This window comes from Sphaeramia orbicularis, chromosome 22 (assembly GCF_902148855.1).
Source record: "Sphaeramia orbicularis chromosome 22, fSphaOr1.1, whole genome shotgun sequence".
Taxonomy (NCBI): domain Eukaryota; kingdom Metazoa; phylum Chordata; class Actinopteri; order Kurtiformes; family Apogonidae; genus Sphaeramia; species Sphaeramia orbicularis.
This window is the reverse complement of record NC_043978.1, coordinates 13,330,297-13,352,762: the sequence shown is the minus strand read 5'-3', so window position 1 is coordinate 13,352,762 and position 22,466 is coordinate 13,330,297. Positions and strand designations below refer to the sequence as shown.

Here is a 22,466-nt window from a genome sequence, read left to right as displayed (position 1 = left end):
AAATGTATGTAGCCCCTGAACTAAAAGGAGTCTGACATCCTTGAATGTTAATATGTTCAGTGTAATTTTTGCACTTTGTAAATTCATCCTGCAGGTCAAAATGGAACCTTTGGTGGGTCGGTTTTGGCCCACAGGCCGTATATTGGACACCCCTGATTAAGCATTTATATTTCATTTAACAGATGACTTTTTGAGGACCAGTCCAGTGAAGTTCAATATCTTTCTGACTGTCCGTTCTGATTCATCTTACAAACATCTCCTGTGTTTCTGTGATCTGACTGACTTTATCTACCTGTTCTGTACATGAAGGACGTTTAACAGGAAACAGTCTGCACAGGATTAAAGAAGTCACCTGTTTTGACTGTGTAACGTTCCAGCTGTGTGTTGAACTCTCCTACGCTGTGTGTCCTAACATGTCTACCTGACGTCTGACTGTGTGATCTCAGCGTGGTGTGTCGGTCCAGACCTGGAGGCCTGTTGATGGCCAGGTTTCTGAAGTGGCTCCCCTTGACGAGCTCCACAGACATGCGTCCTGTGGTGGCGTTGTAGGACAGACCGACCAGCAGCTCGGGGACGCCGCCGTGGGTCAGAGACTGAGTGGACGAGGCGCTGTCACTCTGGGACACGGCAGAAAGACTCACCTGAGAGTCCACGCTCTGGAAAACACACACAGAACAGAAAAACATGATTGTGGATCGCTGATCCTTTAATACGTCTCCCACAAACTCTGGTACGATGATGCAAGACTGGTCTGATGATTACAGATTTGCTGGACATTTATCTGCCAGATTACATCATCCCTAAATATAGAAGAAACGGCAGCTCTTCAGAAATCAGAAATTCCAATCTCTGTTTGACTTAGTTGGTTTAGATTCAGAATTTTCACAGGGTTTGGGTGTTGTTTGGCTTCTGGTCATTTCTTTAAGTTTAAGGAAGACTTATGCTCTGTCCTAACATTTTTTTCACTATTTTTTTTTTTAATAAATTTTTGTTGTTGTTGTTGTTGTTTCAGGAAATGTTAATACTGGCACAAGGAACAAATGATTAAATTTTGGCAGTGATGGGGGGGGGGGGGGGGGGGGGGGGGCTGATCTGCCATGGCGGAGGTCTGCGCTCTCCTAGTGCTTTTCTAGTTTTGACTATAAAAGGTTAGAAAATGTGTTGTGAATGAAACGTCTTTGAATACCTAGAAAAGCGCTATATAAAACCGATGTATTATTGCGCTCTCCGAGTGCTTTTCTAGTTGTATTTGCTGGTGTCAGCTGTGAAATTTCCCCATGGGATCAATAAAGTCTTATCTTATCTCAAAACCACTTTGGTAAACCATTCTCTCATAGTGCTTCCACTAGAAACAACAAAAAAATCTTCTGATATTCTGGATTCAGATGAGAATTAAGTCCAAACATTAATGCTGCTAATTGTCTCCAAAGACAAATGTTTGCGGTGATGGAAATTACTTCTAAGATGAGTGAGAAAGAAATAATCAGAATCAGAATATAAATTTATTGTCATTGTACATTGTACAACAAAATTAAAAAGTGCAATCCTAAAAAGTACAATCCCTGACATAAAAAAACACAAACACAATCACACTCGCATAATAAACAGATTAAGAAAGTAAAAACACACAGACACAGTCACATCCTATTGCACTATCGTTTAGCAGCATTCAGTGCATTTACTGCAGTGGGGTAGAAGCTATTTTTCAGTCTATTTGTTCTGGCTTTAATGCTTCTATACCATCTACACGATGGCAGCAACTCAAACAGGCTGTGACCCGGATGAAATGGGTCCTTGATAATGTTTTGAGCCCTTTAGAGGCAGCGGGAACTGTGCAGTTCCTCCAGTGTGGGGAGGGTGCAGCCGATGATTTTTTGGGCTGTGTTGATGACCTTCTGGAGGTCCTTCTTCTGGGCCGCTGTGCTGCGGCTGTACCAAACACTGATACAATAAGTCAGTATGCTCTCAATAGAACAGCGGTAAAAGGACACCAGCAGCCTCTGTGCAATGTTGTTTTTCCTGAGCACTCTCAGAAAGTAAAGTCTTTGCTGGGCCTTTTTCACACCCCAGGTCAGGCCCTCCTCAATGTGAACTCCCAGGAAGCGGAAGTCTGCCACCCTCTACACACAGTCCCCGTTAATGGTTAATGGTAGTATGTCTGTTTTGTTCTTTCTAAAGTCAGTGATTAGCTCCTTGGTTTTGGATGTGTTGAGGAGCAGGTTGTTCTCCCTGCACCACACCATCAGCTTCTCCACCTCGTCCCTGTAGGCGGACTCACCCCCTCCACCCCCGAGATGAGCCCCACCACTGTGGTGTCATCAGCAAACTTGACGATGGAGTTGCTTTGGTGGGAAGGGGTGCAGTCGTGAGTGTAGAGGGTGTAGAGAAGGGGGCTCAGCCCTGTGGGGAGCCAGTGCTGAGGCTGAGTGCCAATGAAATGTGGGGACCCACACTTCCTTGGGGACCCACACTAGGATTAATGCTTTATTAATCCTAGGGGGAAATTATTGAGACAGATACTTAGAACACAATTACAACTAAGTACTAAAAAACAGACGAAGAAAGCAAAGGAAAAAATGCTAAATAGTATTGGAAAAGGCAGGAGCGACTGAAACAGGTTGTATGCTGGTTGACATGTGATACATCCAGGAAATATAAGAGCAAGAAGAACAACAGGGAATAAACTACAAAAATCAAAATCTTACCCAGTGTATTTTTCTCATTTCTAGTCAAAAGACCTCATCACACTTAAAATAAGACATAATCACCTAAAAAGTAACTTTTCAGTGCGATATAAGAACTTATTTTTATCTTATTTCAAGAAATCTTACCAAGATCATTTTCACTTGTTCCACTGGCAGATTTTTTGCTGGAATTAAGCAAAAAAATCTTGAATTAAGTAAAAAAATCTGCCAATGGAACAAGTGAAAATTATCTTGGTAAGATTTCTTGAAATAATATTTTCCAGATCTATTGTCTAAAAATCAGTTCTTATATCTCACTGAAAAGTTACTCTTTAGGTGATTATGTCTTATTTTAAGTGTGATAAAATATTTTAACTAGAAATGAGAAAAATACACTTAAGATTTTGATTTTTGCTGTGTGTAGGCATCTGGAACAGTCACCAACTCCAGAAGAGTGTCATACACAAACACAGATGAGCCTGAACTCACTGTGTTTGAGTTGTAGTGAAAATCACCTGAACACAAACTGACCTTAATGTTGCTCCGAGGCTCCAGAACCAGCGTGGTCTCCATCTTGCCTCCGTCCAGGTCGAGCCCTCCGAGCCTCAGCACCTTCTCGCCCATCATGCGTTCTCTCGACATCCGACCTCCGAGCGCGTACAGCCTGAAGCGGATGGCCGACATCTGCAGGTCGGACGGCTCCAGGCGCGAGAAGCGGAACGTCTCGTTGAAGTGTGGCAGCGAGCCTTTCTGCACTGATGTCTTGTGGCGCTGTTTTTTGGAAGGCAGGAGCACCATATGAACCTGCCAGGAGTCCATGCCGCTGCGGGCCTTGTCGGGGATGTCCCGGGCCGCCACCACTGAGACCTGGACCTTCTCTGTGTCGGGGCGGTACTCCAGGGACAGAACCAGGTCTCCACATTTGGAGATGGGGACCCGGGGGGAGGAGGTGACAGGCTGAGATGGCTCCTCATCAAGAGGAGGCTGCTCCTGCTGAGAAGACGACAGAGAAGGAAATATAACTCATTTATTTTATACTTAGATTAGATTAGATAAACCTTTATTGATTCCTTGGGATTTCCACAGAGAATTTAAGATTCCAGTAGCAGCACAACAACAAATGTACACATATAAGAAGAATTAGAAAATAAAATGGAAAAGAAAAAGATAATTTTCACAGAAACCTATTTATTTTAGCTGCTTTTAGTCAAATTTTTATGGCAGGTCTGATAGATTATGCACAGATTGGATGGCACTTTTAATTTCGTTGTACTTGTTACTATGACAATAAAGATATTCTGTTCTATTCAAATAATAACTTTAAAAACAGTAATAAAAAGAGGTAATAGTAAATTAGTACTAGTAGTAATAAATAATAGAGGTAGTAATAAATAATAATAATAATAATAATAATAATAATAATAATAATAATAATAATAATAATAATGTAATCATCATCATTGTAATAACAGTAGTCATAACAATGACATATAAGTAAATAATAAAAAAGAGCTAAATAATAATAATAATAATAATAATAATAATAATAATAATAACAATAATAATAATAATAATTGATTATTGGCACCACCAAATTGTGCATTTATTACGTTTATTTAATCAGACTTAATTAAAGGTTGCTGATCACATGGTTATGGTTAAACATCATTCTCCTGCTTCCTCTACAGTCTGATCTACAGCCCTCCACATGTTGCAGCTCCTCAGGGTTCATCAGCTGAGCATCAGTGTTTTCCTTCTCCATGTGTCAACCTCTGACTCTTCAACACGCCAGCACAGGTCTCCCATGATCGGATCTAAGCTGCAGTCGCCATGACGACGGCGACACTCTGCCCCGCTCTGTCAACACTTGACACAATCAATGTTGTGTTTGCCAACTGAACGGCAGGGTTAGATTATCGGAGCAGAGGGCAGGAGCTCCACTCTGAACATCTCAATGAAACACCAAATCCTCAGTAGTATAGTATTTGTGTTGTTCAACTGTTGTGTGATATTTGCACCTGAATGTAAGCCCTCAGATTAGAGGTTTTCTAAGATGTAACCACAATCTTTCAACCATAACAGTAAACTTAATGATGGCGATGAAGTGTAGGGAGAAGAAGTGCCATACGTGAGTTCATCCCCAGTTTAACAGGTATAAGTTCAATATTAAACATCATGTTGTGCACAAACTTGGATGTAAAATGGAGGGATATTTATTGCAGAATAGCTACTGCAGTGATTAATATGTTTCAGTTCTATAATCCTTTAATTGATGCAGTGAGGAGCTTCTCATTTCTGAAACAACCATCAGTTTGTAGAAGCATAAAGACTGGACTGTGTTTTAATGGATAAAGGTCATGTGATCTGATGAGTCCAGATTGACCCTGGTCCAGAGGGATGGGAACATCTAAACTAAACTAAACTAAACTAAACTAAACTAAACTAAAGTAAAACCAAATTAAGAGATAATTTAAATTGAGCAAAAGTTGATAAAGTCAATAACAAAGACAGTAATACTAAACTAAAAGATGGGTAAAACACTACAATTTTGTAAAATGAGTCTAAAAGATTGTAAAACCAAACTATTTGATCATTGAACCAGACTTAAAGATGGTTAAATAAGACTAAAATGTAGTAAAACCGAACTACGAGATGGTTTAAACAGACTAAAAGTTGGTAAAACCAGGATAAAAAAAAAGGATAAAAAACTAAAAGACTGTGTCCACAAATTGAGGTCAGCTGAACCTGAATATACTGAATGACCAGGTCTGAATCAGTGGAGTTTTTCTGCATATTCCAAGATGAAACACTAGGATTCATCAGGATCAGGCTGTCAAAGATCATTTACACATGGACTGGACACCACAGAGTCCAGACCTGAACCCCATGAAGAATCTATGGGACGTGATGGAGATGAACTTACACAAAATCTGGATGAAAACTAATGCAACTATGGATTGAAATGGAGTATGGATGTTGCATAAGCTTACTGAAACGATGCCACGGTGAAAGCTAAAGTTGGTCCAATCAAATATTAGCGTGTGGGACTGTTTTGGCTGAGCTGTGTAGATTAATTTATGCAGTATGTAGTATATTATTAGCAGCAGTGCTGTTATATAAGCATATAAATGAACGGTTACAACATCACAGGTTTTTTGTATCTACACTGATCCATCCTCATCTGTTATTTATGAAGCTCTTCTAGAAATCAGTGCAAGTCTGTGTGTGTGTTTGTGTGTGTGGGGGGGTGTTTACTGCACAGATTGCTCTCAATTTCAATGTGCGATTCGGTGACTGGGAGGTTGTTAGATATTCGACATTCCCACTCATTGACCGTAGACACACATTAACACACTAACAACCACCTGGACACACTCGGTCACCGCTGTGTAAAGATGTCGACGCTGTGGACGATTCACTCAGGATTACACATTCAGCTGATGTATGCGTCCACACACATACAGTCGTACTCATTGTTATTCACAAGCATTTGTTTGTTGGGAAATATGGACTATTTATACCAACCTGAGGCCTCGGGTTGATTCTTCCAAAGTGAAGCTGTGAGGATAACATTTCAGGGTGATAATCCTCTCACAGCTCAGTGATGATACCTCAGCTGAGCATGATGGGTAACAGCAGGACCACTGCCCGCTTACTGACCCCGTTAAATAATCCCTCATGGTTTTTGGTAGTGAGTTTTGGACCGCAATACTGTGAAATTGAGATTCTTTCCCATGATATTTGTGAAAAATGAGAAAATGAAGACTATCTGCAGTTAGAAAAGTACTATTTATTTCATCAGACGGTAAAGTGATCTCTATGTTTAATCATTTTATATAGAATATTCAGCATTTTTCTCATTGTATTTACTTTTTTCAAACCAGAATAAATAATTTAATGATGTGCTTTGGCTGCATGACCCAAAAAATCCAAACTAATGATTTAAACTGACTATAAATTGGTAAAATCCAGGATAAAAGATTGGAAAATTAAACTAAAAAACTAAACTTCAATATGGATAAGGGTCAAAACACAGTATTTGAAATCTCTCTGACGGGACATTTTAAAGACAATTTGACAGATTAGTGTTGCTAAACAACCCACATTTTTACTTCTAATTCATTTTTGCTTTAGTTGGACCATAAGGGATAATCCAAAACAAAGAGCTACTTTATATTGAAATAAATGTTGGAACGGCAATCAATTAAAGTTCGCTCTCTGAGGGAACATTACTGTGTTTTAACCCATAAAATAAACTAAAAGATAATAAAACCAAACTAAAAAAAATGGGTGAACCCTACTAAACTAAACTATAGTACAGTAAAACCAAGTTAGATCTGTTAAACAGACTAAAAGTTAGTAAAACCAAAAAAAAGACAGTAAAACAAAACAAAAAGATAGTTAAAACATACTAAAATTTGGTAAAATGAGTCTGAAAGATTGTACCAAACTATTTCATGGTTAAAGAAGACTTAAAGATGGTTAAATTAGTCTGAAGTTTAGTAAAGCCAAACTAAGAGATGGTTTAAACAGACTAAAAATCTGGTAAAATCAGGATAAAAGATTGTAAAACTAAACTAAAATTAAACTAAAATACAGATACAATAAACTAAAAGATAATAAAGCCAAACTAAAAAATATGTCTGAACCCAATGAAAAGATGGTTTAAACAGACTAAATGTTGGTAAAAGCAGGATAAAAAAACTGTAAGACTAAACTACAAAACAGAATAAATAATACAATAATGTGCTATGCCTGAAATTATGATAATAAGAATGATAACTATGATGATTCTTCTTAACCTTTAATGCTGTACAGTTTCCACATATGAAACACATGCAGGATTTGTGCATTCTCATACTAAGTTACTGCATTATAGAGGTAATTATTTACTAGGAAAACGACTATTTGGTCTCCTTTTTTTTTTTTTTTTGATGTAGTGCAGGATAAAACACCAGTTGAGTTTTTTTTATTACTCATTATCGCTGTGATGAACAGTCATTAAAGGTACAGGTAGGTGGAAAATGTCTTTCTGCATGGTGGAACACTTGTCTATTTGTCGCTGGTATTCTGTTAATTAGTCTTCTGAAGGTGACAGGCTGAAACGCTGGCGGCGTTCTCATGTCTTCCACATATGTGTGATCGTTGTGCTCAATTCTTTTAGTTTACACGCTGTCGAGGGAATTATTTCACTTCATATCAAACTGTGGATGTTTGGATGAAAAGGTTTCTCTTTTTCCTGTGCTGGAGTCTTTACCTCAGTAGAAGTGCATTTTATTAAGAATGTTTTTCCAGCTCAGAACACTCGTCACTTTTCCACTGATCCTCAAATTGCACGACTATAACTTGTGCATTAAAAATTTACCGAATGGAAAAACAACAATTTCGCCAAAAGTCTCGTTTTTTGAGATTTAAAAAGTTTTTGTGCTGGCAAGAGGTGGTTTTTCAGGTGTAGCGCAATTGGTATATCACGCAAATCTACAATGGAAAGACCTTTTCCCGCAACTAGAGTAAAAAAAGAAAAAATGATGTTGATGGACATTACAACTAGCGAAGAAGGAGAGTTTTAAAGGAAACATGGTGCGGTACATGTGGACACACCAGGAAACAGAGCCATTTTTTAATTTAGTATAGGATAGAGGGGTAATATTTAATAATAATGAATATATCTGTAAATCAACAAATTTGTTTGTCGCCATGTTTATGGAATGACTTCTTGTGTCATCTCTCAATAATAAATAAACAAATTTGTGATTTAATGGAAAAACCGACCTTACACACTCCTGTTTTTTCGACATTTAGTAAATATCAGTAAAGTTTTGCGCAGATGTCCAATGGAAAAGCCACTAATGACACTGACTGAGTTACTTCCAGATGCATGACCAATCACATAAGCAAACAGGATGCATGTGTCTGGAGTTTCCATTAACATTAATATCATCAGCCTGGCATTTTCACAGGGTAACATGGCCATGATTATATTTCTGTAATTAACAGTATGTAAAAGCAACAGGGGTTTAATCTGTTCAACAAAGGCCTAGACACTATTAAAGTAGTTTCCGTACTAGTTATCACCACAACTAGTGATCAGACCAGTGTGAACTTTGTGGCTCCATCAGTCTTCGACTAGTGTTGAGTACAGACTGTAATACCTCAGGGCTCCAGGTGGAGGAGCTGTCCGTGGCGTCGTTCTTATCCTGATCCGCAGTGGGCTGCTCCGTGTCCTCGCTGCCGTCGGCGGCCTGTCGGTTCATACTGGGGGTCAGACTGGTCCTGTCTGTCAGCGACGCCGGTTTGTCCTCGGTGTGAGACGACGCCTTCTCCATCTCCTCTACAGCTGCTGTTAACGGGTCTTTGAAACGCTGCTGAGTCTGGGCCTCAACGTCTGAAGGAGAACAGCAACAGAATGGTGTAATACCACTGACAGCCACTAGGAGCTGCTACAAAAAAAAAAAAAAAATAGGATTCCGAAGACTTGCCCCTAAAAATTTGAGTCACTGTTTTTCTGATGTAATGTGTTTTATTTGGACCCTCTAATGCTGGGGTGTCAAACCCATTTTAGTTCAGGGGCCACATACAAATGAATTAATAATAGTAATTACATTTTTTTTTTCGGAGAGAAAAATTAGGAGTTCTAATTATTTGTATGTTATTATGATAGTATTGCTGGTCCTACTAACTGTTCTATACCTTTGTAGATCCACTGTAAGTTGTCAATGATAAGCTGAGGAAGAATACTGTTAAAACTGCACTTTTTTCAAAGTTGTTCATGTTATTCACATTTTTCAAAGGATAGCTAGTAAATGTTATAATGTAATTTTACTTTTTTTACTCTAAAACATAGAGGAAAAATTTGGAGATGACATCATTTCTAGGTTATTATGATAGCACTAGTGCACTGACGCGTGGGGAACCATGGGTCATATTAATACCAATATCTAGCGACTGAAATTAGGATATGTGTCATCCCTGTTTTTAACTTCATTTCCTGTCATGCAGCATGGTACTGTGCTTCTGGTCAAATGAGCAACGTGATTGTAAGGCAAAATTACTGATATTTCCCAAAATATTGGTCCTATCAAATTGCTGAGATATTTAATGTGGAGATGGGACTATTCCTCAACTGTAGGAACCAAATTGGCCAGTTAAAAACATCTCAATTTCTCAGAATTGTGCAGATACACACATATACACAGACGTTCTGAGCCCTTCCAGTATTATGATATAGATTTTACTGGTCTGACCCACCTGAGATCAAATTGGGCTGTATGTGGCCCCTAAACACCCCCTGATTGTTAACATTTTCTGCGTAATTTTTGCATTTCATAGATTCATCCCACAGGCCGGATCGGAGCCTTTGTATGTTTGACACCCCTGCTCTAATGAGTCCTCTGATCCATCTGTAAATAAATATTCCATTAATAAGATCTCAGGTTGAATAGAGACCACATCAGGGTTTAGTTAACATCTGTCCTCATAAACCCAACAAATGTATCTCTAATACATAGTCTGAACATTTGGAGCAGGTCTGGGACATCACCACTTCTGTGCAAAAGTCCTGGTTTAGTAAAGTTCTAATGTCCATATATTTACATTTATCTCTGTATTTAGATCCAATCTGATATATGTGAAGTATGAACTGCAGGAAAAACTAAAATTTTAGGTTAAAAACAGCTTCTAGCATTTACAGTTTATGTAGACCACAGGGAAATGTTTTAAAATGCATAATTCCATTTAAAAAAGTTAAATATCACTCCTTTTATGTTACTGAATCTGTGTGTTATCGTACAGAATCTCCCTCTCTCTATGTGAAAGAACAACCTCTGAGCCATGACTAGAATCTGCAAACTTTTGATAAACTCATCTTTGGTGGCATTTTCTTTAATAAGGATTTAACCAAGCCACGCTTCAGCATGTGCACATACTCAACCACAACATCTTCCCTCATGACTCTGTTTTGCAAAGAAGCTGTCACTGCATCCTACGTTTAGCTCCGTCCAACACAAGTGTGATTCTTTAAAGAACTGAACTACCAAGAAAACTTTAACTCTATTCCTTTCTCTGGCATCAGATTTTTTTCTCCCAGCTGTAAATTTTCTACACGTGTGAAAGCATTGATAAAAACCCACCAAACGAGCTTTTATTCCTTTATGAGTGAATGTTTCGAAGAACATCCATAATTGGTGTGAAACCAGTTCACAGCAATTGTCGATACATGTCTCACTCTGTCATGATGGTGGAAACAAACACTTAGTGGGTGACCTGAACACACACCATGTGACATTTCCTCCTTTGCCCTCCCACATAATCTGGTTTATGTGGTCTTAAAGAAACCTGGTTTAAGGACCCAGAGGGAAGATTGTGTAATCTATCACTGCTTGGCCTTTTCCTGAGACAGAACCGCTCGGAGAACAGGCCGTACCTCTGCACTAATGAATAGCAATTATCTCCAATTCAGTGTCATTAAGGTCGGTCTGACTGTTATATCAACGACTGCACCGAGGCCTCGCCATGGCAACGGGATGCGGTGAGTCACCAGCCTCCGTGAGAGTATGTGTTACCTCGCTTGTGTGTGCGATGACATTAAACTGTTCACATGTTGGATTAAGACAGAACAAAAACAGCTGAACGATGGTGTTTCTGTTAATCGAACTCTATGATGTTTCAGTAAAATATCGAAGTCCACCATTCTTCAGCTTCATCACTCAGCACCTCATGTTACTGAAATTAGACTAAATGAGACCTGATTACATATGCTAATCTGATTCTAATCGGATTATTTGAGCAATATGTCAGCAAAAATAAACCTGTTCCTGCAGCTTCCTGTTTATACAAAAACCAAAAAACCTAGACAGAATACAAATATTTACCCCACCCTCTGAAGGGGAGGCAAGGGGTATTGTTTTGGGTTTGGTTTGTTTGTTTGTTAACACTCTAGCAGCAAAACTATTGGTTGAACTCATACCAAACTGGGTTTATAGATTGCAAGTGACCTATAATAGATGTGATTACATTTTGGGAAAAGTAGGTCAAAGTTCAAATTTCTTATGAATTTTTAAAATCTTTTTTCATCTCCCATTTACTTAAAATGGGAAAAATGTGAAATGTCTACAAAAACATAAATTTTGTTTCAATTTACTTAAAATTTAGCACATATATAGAGGCAGATGATATGCTGACATCACCACATGCATAGACATGATGACATCAGCTGGATCGATGCCAAAATAAGCTAGTATAAGTGTGAGGGGCGGGGCTTGTTGTGCCTGGAACCACTTGCTGTAAGTATAATTGATGACGATACTGACTGATATTGTTTTGCGTAAGAAAAAAATCTCCAGATGTAATAAACAGGTCGGATGTCCACAAATCTTTTGACATCTTTATAATAGAGACATACAAATAAAAACTGGTAGATAAAATGATAATTGTAATATCATGTGATGTTGTGACATACCTGTTTTAAGGGTTTATTTCATTACCTTCCTTATGTTATTATTTTTACTAATACATATTCTGATTTTAAAAGAATGTTTTATCATTATAAAAGTGTTTAATGTCCTCTAGATTTGTGAAATGTTTTGCTGTTTTGCAAATCTTCTGATCATAAACAATCATATAAAACCACAACTAATCATCTGGACTCTTCAACTCTGACTCATATATGACACTTTACACTTAGTTTTTGCCATATTTTCTCAGATTTTTTTTAGTTTCCGTCTTTACTCACCTTCGCAGTCTGACGGCTCGGTGCTGCCCTCCTCGTGGTCTGACAGGCGAGTGAACTTGTGCAGTTGGTTTAGTGACAGCTGCGTTTCACCGCCGTTCACCGCTGAGTTGCGGAAACTCTGTGACCGCGACACTGAGATCTCGAACTGTTTCAGAATCTCGGCCTCACTGTCAGAGGAGCTGGAGCCGTTGTCATCGCCGTAACTGTTCACTGGATGGAGACAAATACAGGAACACAGAGGGAATGACAAGGAGGAACAACTGGGAAAGTCAAGGAGTGAAGGAGAGAGAACAGGATGAATATTCCTTGATAATGAGGTTTTTATGTAGGTCTGACATGGGTCAACAACTGACAGTAAAATCATTAGGTTAATAATAGGTTAATTATTAATAGGTTAGTCACACAATTGGGCATAACTAAATCATCCTACAGAGTCTATTAGAAGTAAAGATGGACAGAGGTGCATTAATCTGAGAAAAACTGAGTCTACAAACTGTGGGACAATTCCATAATAATGTGCCTCAGCATCACTGAATATCTCCTCATCTACACTTACATAATAATACCAACAGAATCAGAAAATCTGCTGAAATCTCTGAGCACAAGGGATAAGCAAGTGATGAAACTGAACGTTAGTCCTGGATGTGGTTGATCTTCAGATCTTCAGGCTGCACTCTAGTAAAACTAGACATGATTCTGTGATGACATCAGGCTGAGGAACACTTCTATAAAACCACTGTCACATCCACGAACATAGGTTAATGCTCCATCATGTCACAAAGAAGTCATATGTGAACATGATCCAAAAAACCACCACCTTCTCTGGACCAAAGCTGATTGAAATGGACTGAAACAAAACCAATCAGAATGTGAGATTGTGTTTGTAAACCATGGACTAAAAAGGAGGACCATTCTGCTTGTTGTCAGAAGTCAGGTCCAAAACCTGCATCTGTGATGGTGTGGGGCTAGTGCTGCTGCCATTAGTCGACTTAGTCAGCGTAACTGACCATGAAAATTAGTCAACGGCAATTTTTTTAGTTGATCAGTCGTTTTTTTTGACCACCTATTTAATATTTACTGTTGGCCGCGGCACCTTGGGAATCCACAGAGAGAGAGAAAGAGAGAGAGAGAGAGAGAGAGAGAGAAAGCCCTGTCTTATAAGTGTCATAAGTTTCATTCTACCGCTCTTACGGCTCACCCCACCTCGTCTGCGGATCTGTGCGCACCCATTCATCCCCTCCCTCCCCTGGTCCATAAATACGTGCGTGCCTGTTCACACCCCCCCCCCAGTTCCCTGCTCTTACGTGAAAAACATCCCAATTTGTAATTTTTGCTTGGTAATATTTCAGTTTAAATTGTTTATATTTGTCATGGTACAGGTGACATTTTATGTTTTGGCACTTGAGTTGTATTCAAAATAAAACAGACACAACAAAATAACAAACACTTGATTTTTCTTTTTAATTAGTTATTTAGATTAGTCGACTAATCAAAAAATTAGTTGAAAGATTAATCGTTAGAAAATTAGTCATTAGTGGCCGCACTATATGGGGCTGCATTAGAGTCCATCTACAGGTTTTAGATCAACTGCTCCATCCAGACCACAACTTTTACACAGAACACCTGAAATACTTCATCCAGACAATGTTAAACCACAGGTGCATCTATTCCAACAGCATGGTTTCATATTAGAGGAGTCCTGGTCCTGAAGTGGCCTGATGAAGTCCAGACCTTTCACCACAGACCCAGGAATATTGATGATGTAGAATCTACAGGGTGTCCCATAAGTCCCCATACATAGGAAAAATAAACGTTTCTTGACATAAACCATTTTTATTTCTATAATATGTTCTATATGACTGCCATTTTGCCGGGAACACATTTCAATGCGTGTCTGCTGAAGAACTATAAAGAAGAAATACAAAGAAATACATGTTAGAACCATATATGTATGGAATGTACAGGGGTTGGACAAAATAATGGAAACACCTTCACCTCAAGATGATAATGCCCCAATCCATACAGCTAGAATTGTTAAAGAATGGCATGAGGAACATTCTAATGAAGTTGAGCATCTCGTATGGCCGGCACAGTCCCCAGACCTCAACATTATTGAGCATTTATGGTCAGTTTTAGAGATTCAAGTAAGACGTCGATTTCCACCGCCATCGTCTCTAAAAGAGTTGGAGGGTATTCTAACTGAAGAATGGCTTAAAATTCCTTTGGAAACAATTCACAAGTTGTATGAATCAATACCTCGGAGAATTGAGGCTGTAATTGCAGCAAAAGGCGGACCTACACCATATTAAATTATATTTTGTTGATTTTTTAAGGTGTTTCCATTATTTTGTCCAACCCCTGTATTATGTCTCCTATGTATGGAGACTTATGGGACACCCTGTACATCAGACCAGAATGGTATCATATTTATCTCCTAAATCTCCATCAGCTGGTCTCTTCAGGTCCAGGTGTTCATAAATGGATGTTAAAAAAGAGGAGATGATTCACAGTGGAAACACTGACCTGGAATGACTTTATGGAGATACTTTGCTGCCATCAAATCCAACATTACCTTATTTTGTTCCTAAAGTGATGCATTTTGGCAGTTTAATCATGTTTTATATATTCTGTTGTGAACGAAATACAGGTTTATGAGATTTACAAATCATTGCATTCTGATTTCATTTTCATTTTACCCAACTTTTCTGGAATTGCGGTTAACCCATAAAGATCCAACGCTACTTTGGTGTCAATTCCCAAATAATTTTTTTTCTCTATTTAACGTTTCTTAAGTGATTTATCACCATTTATTATAATATTATCCTCTGTAGTGTTTTTCCACTGTAAATTTGGTATTTTCTTACATTTAATCTGCTGATCATGTTGATGTTCATTAAAGTTCAGAGTAAATTCGAAGGATATTAAATCAGAAACAGAGAAAACTGAAGAAAAAGTGACATTTTCAACAAATATATCAGTAACTGCACATATTCCAAGTGTGTTCATCCACTGTCATTGATCCAACTCCATGGGTTTTACTGCTGAATCAATGGTGTAGAACTGGGGTCAGAAACCCTGGTCCTAGAGAGCCACTATCCTGCATGTTTTAGATGTTTCCCTCTTTCAGCACACCTGATGGTCATTATCAGTCTTCTGCAGAGCTTGATGATAGGCTGATCATTTGAATCAGGTGTGCTGGAAGAGGGATACATCTAAAACATGCAGGATAGTGGCTCTCTAGGACCAGGGCTGCTGACCCCTGGTGTAGAAGATAACGGTGTTTCCACGTTCACTACGGAGCCTCTGAATGTCCAAATGGGTCATATCTGATGACCACGAAAAGATGACAAACTGTATTTTACCCCAATTATTTACATGTATTGATAGGATTAGTGGATCAACAGGTATTAAACAGTTTAGATCAGTAGATGGTTTTGGTCATCAGTGGCTGTTTGGGTCTTTATGGGTTAAACAGTAGATGATTTTTAGGTTTAAGATGATAAAAGTTTGATAGTGACTGATGTAACTGATGAAGAAACATCTAGGGAGCATTAAATTACTGCTTGTGTATGAAAAGCTTTTAAGAGGCGTGGGGAGGGAGCTGATATAGAACCGGGCTCTCGCATCGAGGGTCACTCCACTTGCATCATAATTTGACCATAAAAGGTTTTCAACAGCTCCTTCCTCCTCCTCCTCCTCCTCCTCCTCCTTACTGCAGGTCACTGAGAACTAAACTCCTTCATTCTCTACCTGAGCGATCGCCATGGTTACACGCAGAGCAGGAAGCAGATCTGAGTGGGCGAACGGCGGCCGATTGGTCCATTAACTCCTGTCTTATAAAACTATTCACAGGCGGAAGGTTTAGTAATATGACTCACTGAGGAGCCAGCGGTGGAAAATAAAACCAAGCTGCAGACGCTCCTCCGCTGCCAAGAACACAAGAACAAACAGGAAGTATCACCACAAGAAGAACGCATCTGCTCAATTTGACTGAATTAGACTAAAGCTTCGAAGGAACCTCTGAATCCCAGGGTGAAGCAGGTCCAGTCTGTTTTCCACTGACGTACGATTCACAGGATAATTAAATACAGTTACACAATTTCACAGCAAACAACAACAGTTGGCAAGTGGGTTAAATTGTGAATTTATATATTCAGCCTTTGATGAAAATGATCAGAAATGATAAGTACAAGAATTATACTGTAATAGATAACAGACTGCTAATAAACATGGAAAGGAAAGGAAAATAGGAGTGAAAGAGTAAAGTAAAAGAAATGACAAAAACACAAATTCCTAGAAATATTAGTCTTTTAGTAAATGATTCAAGTTGTATGTTTTAAAGTTTGTTTGACTTAAGATCAAGCGTTAAAATGACAACGTGATGATGGATTTCCGTTAACATCAAACTGAAATGTTGCTCATCAAGTTCACTGGTACAATGTGTTGGTATCCGACATAACGCTCATTATGTCTCAGATGTTTGAGAAGATAAAATAATTAAATCAAATTCAGACTCATATTTTTTATCACTTTTAGACTCCACGTCTGAAGAAATGCATGAAAGAGTCTGTTTACAAGAACATACATGATATGACGTTGAAGTCATGAAGTTGAACTGACGCCCTGCTCTGCATGTATACGAGGTGAAAAGCATGAAATGTAAAAGTATATGGGAATATAGGTAACCATGATGTAAAGTTACTGATTTTCCACATTACAGACATTTCAGTTTCGTTAGAGAACACACAACCCTAAAAAAACCTCAGATTCAGCTTAAATACAACTGTTATCACTACTACTAGACTCTTTGTTCTGTTTGTTCTAATATTCAGGTCTAAACAACTGCGACATGGGTTTTAAGAGCTCCTACCTCATCTGACGAAGCTCCAAAGTTTTTTTGTATGCTATGCTGAAACTCCAAACAGGATGTGTTGTTTGTTCAGGAAACTGACTGGAAATACCAGAGGCTCCACCTGCTGCAGGTGAAGAACTAACAAACCACTACGCAACGTTTGCTGAGACTGTAGAAAGTCAACCTGCAGCCGACCATGACACTCTGAGCTTCATGTACCACATATTACCTGTGGAGAGTTTACCTGTGAGTTTAAGTGACACTAAATGTGGCATAAAATCAGGCATGGAAAAAAATATTAGACCACCCTTGTTTTCTTCAATTTCTTGTTCATTTTAATGCCTGGTCCAACTAAAGGTACATTTGTTTGGACAAATATAATGATAACAACAAAATAGCTCATAGTGGTTTAGTTTCAGAGCTGATATCTATCCATTTAACATGTTTTCTTGATAAAAACCAAAATCACTTCAGTTCTTCCATCAATATCTATGGCACTGTACTGACAAAAACAGTGCTTTTAGGTATTTCATGTTTTCTTTTCTGTCTGTTTTAGTCACATGATACACACTGGAGTTAGTACTGGATTGCGTAACCACTGTTTTTGATGACTTTTGATGGTCTAATAATTTTTTCCACGACTGTATGCATCATCATGTTTCAATGTGGGACAGTGAAACCAAGCTAGTGGGAGTAAAATTTCCAAGAGTCTTTAATCTACATTTAACAGTCGTCCATTTCCACCTCCACCGTTGCTGCGTCAACTACAGCTGTAGTTACACCAAAGATGACATATGACACAATATGTTTACATTGTGTCGCTATGACAACTACGGGACAACGAATACACAGGAAATACAAAGCGTCAGTGCCACAGCTGGATAAAGCTGAATAACTCTGATACGATTTGAGCTCCTCGCATCAGTAGAAAGTAGAAAAAGACAGTTTTTTTTTTAGTTAGACCATCACAAAACAAAGGCAGTTAATCATAATTTAGGAGAGTCGGTGAGGACTACCCTTAAAAGCAGTTAATCAGAAGTGGAAAAGTTAAAGGTACCATTAAAAGTGTCCTCAATTACACGATTACAAGATAAATTCATAATTTTTTAGTAGTTTTTAGAGATTATTAGCTGCAGTGGCTGAAAAACGGGACAAAGGATGAATTAGCTTCAGGGCTTTTTACTCTGATGTGAAGAGAGGACCATGTAGTGCACTTTTCTGCAGAGACTAGTTAAAATATTTAGGTTAAAAGAGGTTAAATCATAGGCATGAATCAGAATCACAGCCCAAAAATATGACAAAGAAACAACCAAAGGCACAACACCGACTCAGTTAAAGACAATGACAAGTCTGAAACAACATTGTGGATATTTGTCACTATTAGTTTTTTTTTTTTTTGATTCTGTGTATTTGGTTCTTACTTTAACATTGTACTGTATAATATCTTGTTCAAATAAACTCTGATTATAAAGTACAGAAAATCACATATCCTTCAGTTTACAGATGTGTGACTGAATAAAACCTGCTGCAACCTGAGCTGGTTTAGAGTCCAGATCCTGGACCAGGTCTCGTTGTAACCTTTGCTCTAGGTGTGGATAGTGTTTGAGAAGTGGGAGCGTGAACACGTTTACTGGAGGATGTCATAGAGTTCTTTGTCTTGTTCTTCAAGGTTTTATCATCTTGGTGTTTTTATTATAAGATGCCGCAGAGCTTTGCTGCCAACTCACTCGACTCTGTTACTTTATCAAGAATAAAAACTCACCCATGTTCTCACCGTTACTGCATTTTGTACTGTATTATAACGATTGTAATATTTAGTCTCGCATTTCTTTTATTTTCCATGTTTTCATTTTGTTATGTTTGTACGACAGCTGCTACATATATAACTCTGAGATTATGACAGTTTATACTTCACTTTAAGAACAGTAAAAATGACAGTTTAAGAGTATTTAATTCTAATTTTATTTTCATTTAAAGGAGTGATATTTTGCTTTTTTAAATCGAATTATGCATTTTCAAACATTTCCCTGTGGTCTACATAAACTGTAAATGCACTGCTTGGGTCTGAATTCCTCATTAATTCAACTCCATAGGTCCATCTTCAACCCTATTTCTAAGTAATGACTAGGGGTGTAAGAAAATATCGGTTTTGTAATATATTGCGATATTTCATCTCACAATACTGTATCGATATCAAAAAGTACTGTATCGATATTTTTTAGGTATTTATTGAAATGCAGATATTGTGGAGGTTCATTTTTGTTTTTCTTTACTGTTTATATCTTATTTATTGTAGTTTAACACTGTTTCATTAAATAATGGTTATCTGAAGCATCCTAAAAGCACTTTATAAGTCTGAGGCAAATGTTAGTTCCTTTGGAAACTAGGAGAATTAGAAAAATTTTGTGATATAGCATTAGATCCTGTTCTGATCAAATACAAATGTGTTTAGTATTTGTACATATTTCTGGTGTAATTCAATTCGGCCTGGGAATAATCTTAAAAAAAAAAAGAAACAAAAAAATTGCTTTTTTAACAATATCATGACATATAGTGATATATTGTATCGTGATCCTAGTATTGTGATTTGTTTCGTATCGCCAGATTCTTGCCAATACACACCCCTAGTAATGACACCAGAATGGTTGTTTTGAACGCTGGCCCTTTAAATGCAAATGAGCCACTTCAGGCCCCACCCCCTCCAGGTTGTTGACCGTGCTTTCTGTCCCATTCAGCCACTTGTGTTTGTTAATACAACCAACAACTGAACGCTTTTGGTTATCAGCACAAAGTTTGGATATAGTGTCAGTTTTTACTACAACTGCTGCTGCTGATAAACAATTATGTCGTACTTGGAGAAATGTTCGGTGGAAGTCTTGACCTTATATGAGCAAATGTTGTGACGTAACTAGTTATAAAATGTAACAAATTAAGCAGGAATTGAAACAAGTTACAGAAATCCACTCGATTTTTGCCAAAAGTAATATAAAGATAACTTTGCAGCACCTGGAGGGTTCAAATTCCAACTTTTTGAACTGTTAGGGTCCAAATACACAAATAAATGAACCAAAGACTAATAAAAGTGGGTTTAAGAGAAGAGAAAAATTCATTTGGCAAGTGACATAAAAGTAGCACTGGGTCTTTATGAGTAAATGATGTGTCCTGTGTGTTTACCAGATTATAAAAACACGTCAGTATCATCAGGTTCTAGACAAATTATTCCAATTTTGCTCTTAATTTTGGGCCAATCCCATCAATCCCATCGCTGGTTAAAAACACCTGACTTAAGGTTCATTTACGATAAGAATGATAACTACAACAAAGTGAGTGATAACATGACTATAACAGAAGCTGCTGTTTGTTCTCTTCAGCACAAACTCAGCCGTAGACAGATCTAGTACAACAAAACAGTTTTATTTCCTCCAGTGACAAACACCAACAGCGTGTTTTCACTTGTAGTTTTACCCTCCACCTGTAGCACCATAACCACAACCATAACCATCCGTAACCATCAATAACCACAGCGTCCTGTCAGTACAACCATGCCGGCTGCAGCTCAGGCCTCACTGGTGTGGGCGCTGTCTGTGTGGCTGATCTCTGGCTCCCAGCACACGACTGTACAAGAGAGGAGACATCCATTAGTAAATGAACCTCCACTGTGGCACCAACTCACACTGACTCTGAACCCTGGACCAACCTGAGCCCGCTGCTACGTCCTGCAGCCAAACAAAAACTCGTCCTACTGCTGCAGAACAGTACAAGGCACTGTTCGATAAGGCAGACTGGACTGTCTACTGCTGACATCCTGAGCCAAAAACAGGATATAGTACAAGAAAAAACCTGGAGATTTCTACTAAACATATCCAGATGAGAAGCAAATCACAATATACTAAAGTCAGCATCTTCTCTATCATCTGACCTGCACAGACGCTGTATCTGGCAATCGCTGCCCAATGCATGATGGGTAGAAGTGTCAGAGTTGTTATGACATCTTAAAGGCACAGGTTTCACTGCAAGAGCTTAGTGCAGTGTTATTCAACCTTGAGGTCATGACCCCTCGTGGGATTGCCTGGAATTCCAATGGGGTCACCTGAAATTTCTAGTAACTGACAAAAATAAAAATTCATGAGAAAAAAAAAAAATTTAATGATTCAATATACATTTCACCATAATTAAAACACCACAGACTTTTCCTAATAAAAATCAAGTTCAAATAAAATGCAGGATATAAGATCTGAGAGGGCATATCTTGATTGACCCGATCATGTGACTGTGTGCATTACTACGCTTAAACCTGCCCAGACACAGTCGCAGTCAGAAAACAGGACTGAACAGAGTGTATGTATGTATGTACACTCAGTGCCAATGCAAACTACACTTGAATGTGTTTTATTGTTCCTGAGCTGCATTAATATGTTTAAGTTTCACCTGTATAAGATAATCCCAGACAATTTCTTAACAACCTGAGACGGGTTGAGCTATTGTCACACTTGAATGAACTTGTCTGCATTCATAAGACTTGTTTTTCTCATTGCTCAGCAATGAACTGCTCAACTTAAGGAATTGTGGTCAGTTAAGGAGTGGTCATGTTCTGTATATAAAGGCAAGCCGAAAAGCACAAAAATCATTTGCAATAACTCAGCGATGCCTAGACTGACACGTGACCAAAGATGCCATGCTATGGGGCTCCTGGAGGCCGGAATCTCTGCTCGGCAGGTGGCGCGCCGTTTTGGATGCAATGTGTCCACCATAGTCAGGATGCAACAGAGGCATGAAGAAACTGGCTCAACTGCAGACAGACCTGGTCCTGGACGAGCACGTGTGACCACACCACAGCAGGATCGCTACATTGAGCTGCAGCACCTCCGGGACCGCTTTGTGACTTTTGGTTTTGGGGGTCCTTGAGTTTCTTTCTTTATCCTTATTTTTTGTCGAAAAAATTTGGATGTGATTTTTTATTTTTACTGTGTAGAAATGGCCTATGATTAATTCCAAAGAGCTAATGGAATACAAATCCTCATCGATTTAAAAAAATATAAGAATCTTCAAGTGTTGCGTTTTCATTGGCACTGAGTATATATTATACATTATATAGCCTAAGTGTTATCTAAAATTAATGCTTATTTGCAACATAGTATAGCAAACTATTACATGATCAAAAACAAATAAATTTTAGTTAAAAAAATGAATGTCTGGGGTC

General features: G+C 38.4%; 1 protein-coding gene across 2 annotated transcripts in view; it reads right to left on the bottom strand.

The window, feature by feature from the left end:
* Positions 1–22,466, bottom strand: part of syt16 (synaptotagmin XVI) — a 50,952-nt gene that overhangs the window by 3,700 nt on the left and 24,786 nt on the right. For both annotated transcript variants that reach the window (XM_030126496.1, XM_030126498.1), the window contains exons 3-6: positions 12,415–12,624; positions 8,837–9,069; positions 3,216–3,677; positions 467–656 (exon numbers count right to left, since the gene is read on the bottom strand). In XM_030126496.1, the coding sequence (XP_029982356.1) occupies positions 467–656; positions 3,216–3,677; positions 8,837–9,069; positions 12,415–12,624 (1,095 nt within the window). The remainder of the gene's footprint in view (positions 1–466; positions 657–3,215; positions 3,678–8,836; positions 9,070–12,414; positions 12,625–22,466) is intronic.